At 44.3% G+C, this 8,081-nt stretch overlaps 3 protein-coding genes across 3 annotated transcripts; 1 reads left to right on the top strand and 2 right to left on the bottom strand.

The window, feature by feature from the left end:
- Window positions 1–666, top strand: LOC128707849 (mpv17-like protein 2). The gene is made up of 2 exons (XM_053802808.1): window positions 1–166; window positions 230–666. Exons 1-2 carry the CDS (start codon window positions 1–3, stop codon window positions 664–666), a joined length of 603 nt encoding a protein of 200 aa, XP_053658783.1.
- Window positions 667–1,260: 594 nt separating this feature from the next.
- LOC128708421 (N-acetylgalactosaminyltransferase 6) lies at window positions 1,261–3,090 on the bottom strand. Its single transcript, XM_053803399.1, has one exon. The coding sequence runs from the start codon at window positions 3,088–3,090 to the stop codon at window positions 1,261–1,263; it is 1,830 nt and encodes a 609-aa protein (XP_053659374.1).
- Window positions 3,091–5,056: 1,966 nt separating this feature from the next.
- On the bottom strand, window positions 5,057–6,874 carry LOC128708422 (G2/mitotic-specific cyclin-A). Its single transcript, XM_053803400.1, has 6 exons — window positions 6,647–6,874; window positions 6,346–6,572; window positions 5,863–6,288; window positions 5,579–5,783; window positions 5,258–5,505; window positions 5,057–5,171 (listed from the first exon to the last, which is right to left on the bottom strand). The coding sequence occupies exons 1-6, from the start codon at window positions 6,872–6,874 to the stop codon at window positions 5,057–5,059; spliced, it is 1,449 nt and encodes a 482-aa protein (XP_053659375.1).
- Between the last annotated feature and the right edge of the window lie 1,207 nt (window positions 6,875–8,081).

Consider the following 8,081-nt stretch of genomic DNA (forward strand, 5'->3'; position numbering starts at 1 on the left):
ATGAGGCGTGTCTGGAAGCTATTGTTCGGACGATATCTATTGGTAACAAATACGGTTAGTTCCGGTGTGTTGATGTTGGCCGGCGATGTGGCAGCACAAGAAATTGAAAGCAGACTGGAGAACAAACAAAAGTCCAACTCGCAGGGGTACGATTTGCAGCGGATGTGTAAGTAACTAACGTATGCCTTGTTGAGACCATAGAGTAATGATTTGTCCTTTCCCGATGCAGTCAATATGACATTGGTTGGACTGTCCCAAGGTCCATTGCATCATTATCTGTACAAATGGATGGATGTATTACTTCCCGGTGCTGCGGTACGGACGGTGTTCAAAAAAATCGCTATCGACCAATTTGCGATATCTCCCATCTTCATCGTTACGTACCTCTATAGTGCCGGTTTACTGGAAGGTTCAACCGTGACTGAATGTACCACCGAATTGCAGCAGAAGTACTGGACTATCTATACAGCAGACTGGCTCGTGTGGCCTCCGACGCAATTCATAAACTTCTACTTAATCAGTCCAAAATACCGTGTGCTGTATATTAATGCTATTACCATGTTGTATAATGTGTTTCTTTGCTACATCAAGCATAACGACGATCTCGTTACGCAGCTAACCGGGAAAGCACGCAAAAAAGAGGAACCTTCGGATGCCTCTTCGTGATACTGACAATTGAATCTTCAGCTCCAAAATCTAACCAACAACCACACTCCGAAATTTATGGTTAGCGAAAGTTTCACTTTTGTGTTGTATTTTAACGGACTTCGATTACTATACTTCGTTGGTTCGCGATAGTGTACTTAATACTTTCTGTTGTATGTTGAAACATTTGTTATTCTATAAGCACCCGCTAGTCCCCCATCGTTTGTTGAATAGTTTCTAGATAATTACTGATTTGTCGTTTAAAGATGGAAGCTGCTGGATAATATATTATTATTGCTTTACCAGGTTTGTGCCCGACCAAACCGAAATCTATACGTAGCTGAATATGAGGTGTAATCCGCTTTTATATATTTTAGACGTCTAATTCTGTACAATATCCGAAGCAGATAGCTGCTTACAGCACGTAACTATGGCAGAATAAACCTAAAGTCTTCAACTCGTCAATTTCACTACAATCCATCGTGATTTGAGCAAAACGGTGCTGCTTTTCAGAAGCTTCACAACCAACGCTTGATAAACGAAAACGAATTGTACACCAGAGTCTGGCAGATTTAGTTGCGAAACGTTAACCTGTTAACCAGGTGATGTGTTTGTTCATTCGATCACCTTAGCACCGTACGAATCCCATTGCGCTATCGAGGTCATGTTAACGAAACCCCAACGCCACCTTTGTCGCGGATTGGCAAGATCGCACGGGTTCACAAATATTTCCCGACTGTCGAGGTTCATGTCGAGGCAACGATTATTTTTACCTTGCTTGAGCATTTGCGACTCGGCATCGTACCGCCACAGTTGGTTACCCTGTCCACCATGACAGTGGTAAAGTAGGATTTTTGCATTCGGTACGCTCTCCGACACGTCCCAGCATAGCTCGCCGAACTTGATGCGCAAATCCCGATGCCAGGACAGCTGGAAATACTGATTAGGTTGTGGTAGTACCTTATCTTTAGCGCATGAGTAAAGGCCTATCGTTTGCTTTTCGCCATGATTCAGCGTATCAACGCAAAGCCCCGGACTGGCCACACTCTGTATGGCACCGTTCGCAAAATCTGGTGGCTCGATTGGTGGGTACTTTTCGACCAGATCGAACGCCACATGTGTCATGAACCATTTGAATGGTTTACACTGCAGCTTCTCACGGATCGCCAACTGCCGTGAGATGTCTCCCACGTCCGTGTTTTCATACTTCTTCCGATCGCGCATGTACAGATATTCCTTGTACTCGTCCATCCACACTTCGGCCACACGTTTGTAGTTGCGCGTCAGGAAGTCTTTCTTGCGCGGGTTACCAAACGGTGCGTACCCACGGTAGATATGACCAACGCGCGAACATGGTGCGTCGTACATCTTGCCACCGCATTGCCACACCTTGAAGCTTAGCTCGTACTGCTCGCCGCCCCAAATGTCCAAACCTTCGTCGTAGCCTCCAATTTCCCAGAAAAATTTAGCACTGATCGCGAACAGTCCTCCCGCCATTACCGGACTTTCGAACGGTTCGGTGGGATTTTGCAAATCCTTAGGCAGCAGAGGCAGCCGTTTATAGAAAAACTTCCAATCGAAGGCACCGCGGGCACCTTCGTCCTGTGCCCGATACTCGAACGTGTCCCAATCGATAACGTCGATGAACGGGCATACGCAGGTACGATAATCGACGGCAATCGGTTCCAGCAGCGGAGGCAACCAGTTCACGTTCGCTTCTGTGTGCGAATCCAGGAAGATGAGCACATCGGCTGTGGCAATTTTGGCACCAGCCAACCGGGCAGTTATCAACCCCGACCGTTCCGGTAATCTGACGATCTTCACTTTAGGCATATTCTCCGAGACGTAATCATCTAGCTGCTTCTTGAGAAAATCCTTCGTGCTACAGTCATCCACAAGGATGATTTCGGCAATGAGTTCCGGAGGTGACCGAAGCAACACACTCGACGCGGTCCGTAGCAGTGTGCTCCAGTGTTCATTGTAGAACGGTACGACAACACTTACGGTCGGAAGTTCATCCAGGTATTGTTTCTTGCGGCACCCGCGATGGCGTATGTCGGGTAGCGATCGATTCAGTGAAATTTTATCGCTCAGCACTGCGTTGAATCCATTCTTCTTGAACAGCTTATCTTTCAGCTCGGCCTCGCTTTTGTCCAAATGACCAGCCTTGCCTTGCTCTCCGATTCCGCTCCGTTTGGCTTCCTCATGGATAAGATCGTAGTTATGCCAGTCGATCCGCTTGTGATTCACATTCTTCGGTGGTTCATTGAAAAACGATCCTTCCTTTGCGTGCGGCACTTTCTGCACGAGTGCCTCCGGACCAAACACACCGTTCAGGGGTGTTTTGGCATCTTCACTGAACGACCGGATGATTAGCGTGAGAAACAACAACACTCCACCGGAAACAAACGCGTACTTCACCAGGGTACGGACGTTTCTCCTCATCACCAGACTTGCACCTGGAAGCATAAGAATACACGATAGATATATCCATCGATAGCCATCGAAGCGAATGCCAGCTACGCACCCTATTTGTGCTGCCCCGAAATCACTGTCAATGATACCGTCTTCCCGATGTGATGAGCTGGCAAAGATAATACTGATATGCTGTAGCGTGCTCAAACACTTTGCACAAGAAATAGAACGCTTTCAGCAAGCGATAGGATTCGGGAAAAGCACAAATCAATTCTCTGACAACACTTCACTACGGTGCATTCTGTGCACAATCTCCTGCCGTTCTGATGTACTTTCACGATGCCTTTCACTCAACCAAACAACCATCGGGGTACGATAAAAACAAACCCGAAAAAGAAACTTCAAACCGGTATAACGGGACTTGTTCTCATCATACGCATCTCATCAGTATTCTCTGATATATAATTTGTTCTCTTTTTTTGCAGGAATATCAACCAGTTTCCACAACCGATCGCCAAACCGACTGAATTCTAGTCGTAAAACACCCACCTTGGTACTAGATCATGTTGTTTACTTCGTAGCTGATTGCAACAAGTGGTTTGCGTCATAAGTTTGGATTATTTTTTTTACTAGCTCCAACTTCATTTGACATTCCGGCAAATTGTTTCATTTGCAGAGCGGATAGGTGTGTCGGAAAGATATGTTCCGCGGAACCGTTAACCGTAGTGGGGAGGGGTTTATGCAAATGAGCACTGGATGAATTTAATCAAATTAGAAATATTAACCATAAGCATATGGCCACTGTCCAAAACTATTTCGTGACAAAACTGCTAAGAAGGCAAGTGGCCTTAAGCAAGGGGCGTTGAAACATAGCCATTCAATTTTAATGCTATATGTATATGTAGCTATTCCTCGAAGCAAGAACTGTCCATAACTCGAAACCTCGTTTTTGCAACGTTCGAAAGAATTTTTACCTCTTATGTTTGAAAGGACAATGGAACTGTTGATGAACTCCTACAGCGAATTAGACTCGCCGGATACGGGTGAACTGCTGTTCATACCATTGGAATGTATAAGCCATTAAGGTCGTGCAAGCGTGGCAGGTTCAAATTGAGGTAGAATGGTGGCGATGGTCCGTCTGTCAGAAAGGATATTGGATTGGTCGGCTGGAGGCGCTCGACCGTAAGGGATATAGAGGACACCTGCAGCAAGTCAAAAAGCGATTGTACAGCCGCGGATAAGTAAAAACATCATTGGATTCTCAACGCTGCTTCTCGTCGTCGTGTTGGTTTTATTTTGATGATGTGTAAAATGTGTAACAATATAATTGAAATACTTTAATCCATAAGATTGCTTAACAAATATCCATCCGTCGATGCGCCAGCAAATCGCTTACATTTTTTTTGTAACCGTGGCCCCCCTTGAACATGGGGCTCGGTAGAAATCACCGTTGTCGATGGTTACAATCCTGCAGCGTCTGGTACTGATTTACGCCTCGTCTAAACCTTTACTACTGGAACTTATCTGCATACCCTTATTGATGCTACATTTTTGTCAAAACATTAAGTATACCGTACTTCACACAAATACTCTTTCAAAACATTCAACTGCCATTTGTCGCATATAAAGCACGACCGGCATTTGTGGCATTTTATCTAAATGTGCATATCCAGCAGAATGTCATTTGTCATGGCAGTTAACATTAATACGTTTCGAATAGTACAATCAGTTATCGAAAAGAGGACATGAACAGGTTTAGCAAAAGCTTTCGTAGCATTGTAAAGTTATACAAAATAGTATACATTATAGGCTACCATTGTCTTACAGCGTTACAACGTAGAGAAGTACGAAACATTACCAAACAAAAAAAATCGAAAACGGCTCGCTTTACAGGGATATGAGAAATTACCTGTACATAAAGCACAAATATAAATACATATAAAAGAAACAATCACTTATTAAACAAAAAAAGCCCGCTATTAGATGCTGATGAGGGTTAAACAAACAGCAGAGTTGAAGCAGAAGCTGCGTTACATACAGCAATCTCACACATTTTGTCAAGCGAATTCTTAGGTAGTTCAGTAGCGGGTATGGTTGCGACTTCGAGGTATCTGGAAGCAGATAAAACCAAAGAAGCATAGTTAGTATCGATCGGGTTCCGGGTTAGCCCTGTTACCCAGCAAACAGGTATACGTACGTTTTGGATTTGTACTTTTCCTGAATAGCTTGCTGTTGCATCGTCGCCGCATCGATATGCGTTTTATTTAAGTCCAATACAATATCTTTCATTTCCAGCAACGTGTATCCCGTGTTGTTCTCTAGCATCTTCGACCACATCGGTAAATCGAGTGCGTGTCTTGCTAGTGCCAATGCTCCAGCAGCTATTTTTGACGGCCTATACGTCAGATATGGGTCTGCTTCCAATAGCGACAGCTCACAAAGATACTGCAGATTGTATAAAAAAGGAATTTGATAAATCGCCGTGTCTTTAGTCAGCAGCAAGCTTCTTTATATTTACCATCGCTAAGTATTTGACCTTATCCGGCACGTCATTCATTACGCAGTAGCTGTTAATAAACACCAATGATGTAGGCACGGTCAAGTCAAACGATAGCACCTTCAGCATTAGTTGCTCCATGCGCAACACTTGCGTCTTGGTGTACGTGTCGTCTGTGATGTAAACGAACTCGCTCACATCCGGTGGGTAGATTTCCTCGTATTTGCTGCAATTAGAAAGAACGATCGTGCATTAATGAATGCAAACAGTACGACATCTCCACTGTCTATCCGGTCTATGCTTACGCTGCGATGAACATAGCAGCTGTACCGACCAGCTGCAGCTTGGCGCGCACTACCGACATGAAGCTAAGAAACCGATCAATGTATGAGACGGCCAGTGCGAGCGTTTCTCCTTGCAGTTTATATTCGTCCGAAACTTCCACCAACCAGTCGACAAGGATCGTGCGCATTGAGTAGGTTATGTCCGTCTGTTTCAACATATAGCCCGGCTTTGGGCGATTTCGCTTTTCAGCCTCTTTCAGGTACACAAGAATGTCTTCCTGATACTCTTCGACCTCAAAGAAACGCTCGCGATCGTTCCTTGGGACGGGACCTTGGTCAACGACGATCAGGCTAGTCGATTTGTCCACGGACATGGGGGAATAGGTTTCCGCCACCGACATGGGCGTTTCGAGCAATTCCACGTGTTTCAACTCCTGCAAAGGAGCGCTAAAGAATACCAGCAATCAAATCTTGTGTTCTAATTTCCATAACAATGTCACTTACCGTTTCTCGTGCAACGTATCAACTTTCTTGGGAATGCACATTTCGGGCAAATTTTCCTTAGTTTCGTCATATATCTCAAACCCTTTAAATGCTTCCACTGGTGCGGATGGTTTTTTTTGGGCCTTAGACTGTAAACTATGCTTCGCTTCTACCGCATTCTCGTCTCCTGCCTTGCCCGGCTTTGGCAAAGGGCCGGCACGTTGATTTTTAAGCTTTGCATCCTTCCCCTAGGCGCATATCGATACCATAGGTTAATTTCATCAACATCCGGGAACATACGCAACCTCAGCCTTAAACTTACCGTCTTTTCCACATTCTTTCCGACGTTATTTTGTACATTATCCAGCACGCTAAACATAGTACGTTGCTGCTGTTGCTGATTGCCAATGGATGGTAAAAGCACATTTTTCCCAGCTGCCGCCGGAACGACATTAGTCGAACCAAGGATTACATTTTTCTTACCGCCTGCTAGGGCCTGAAGCACCCGATTCTCCTTTTCCATATCCTCATGAACACGGAACGCCGCCATTTATTACAAAGTGTTCGTATCCCTTTTTCTCGTTAGTTTATGCGCGAAAACTTGGTGCTTCCTTGCCTTTAGTGCAGCAGGTAAATGGTTGATAAGTGTGCGCGTCAAAGGCTGCTTCGTTCTGAAGCGCAGGGTAGGCTTTGTTATATGTAGGTGTATGAGTGTATGTGTGTGTGTCTTAAGCAACTTTTTACGCACTTTTTCTCATGGGATATTCCGCTTGTGGATTAAATTATACTATTAGTAGGCAGTGAAACTGTACATGCCGTGTGCATTCATTAGGTAAAATCTTAGCCAAGCCTAATGAAACAATGACGAAAAAGCGTTAATTTGTGCGTGTGGGCATGCGGTATGATGCGGCGCTTGGCTTGGATAATGCGCGTCTTTTAGCGATGTGCGCTTTATTAATGGATGGTTTTAATTCATCCAATTATGTACGCAAACTACACACAATACCACGCAGAGATACAAATCACTTTTGGCGCAACATTAAGACGCGAATTAGATGAACGGACACACAAATCAAACAAGTACTACGGACGAGCGCTATCGCGAACCGAGCGCTTCCTTTTTCAAACAGGGAAGAAAATGGAGGCAAACGAAACAGCTGTCGGCAACGGTTTTCGGTCGAACCCCATGGAAGGGTCAGCAGCCCACAGTCGACTACTGTGACGTCACATTGCAGCATAGTGGTCGATGGCGGGAAGAGTTTCATTAAATTAGAAATTGTAGTTTCTATTTTAATCTGCTATTTTCAATTTAAAATATTATTCAGTATTGAATTAAAATCACCACTGTTGTATTTTAATAGTTCAACGTACCAAACATTCAACCGTGCAACAGTAAAACAGAAACGGCGGAAAAGTTTCAAGATAAAATTAAAATAATATTTAAAAACGCGGCGCTGGCATCAAACCCTGTTGTGTTATTTTTACACACCTCTAGCAAAAGGCCTAATGTGTAAAAGAAATTGTTTGAAGAAAATCAGATGGGAAAATAGTCTTTAAACTTCACCATTCGTGTCCCAGAGTCGTTATTAGTGCGTGGTCGCTGTCACGAGCTTTTTTCATGACAGCGAATGGGTGCGCGCGTGTGTGTGAGTGTGTGGGAAGGTTTAGGGTTTTCTTAAGAATTTCTTGCAATCACGACTATCGCAGTTTAGGATTGACTATTCCTATCGCGTGAAGTCATTTTAATGCTCTTGTGA

Source organism: Anopheles marshallii, chromosome 2 (genome assembly GCF_943734725.1).
Source record: "Anopheles marshallii chromosome 2, idAnoMarsDA_429_01, whole genome shotgun sequence".
In the NCBI taxonomy this organism is placed as follows: Eukaryota; Metazoa; Arthropoda; class Insecta; order Diptera; family Culicidae; genus Anopheles; species Anopheles marshallii.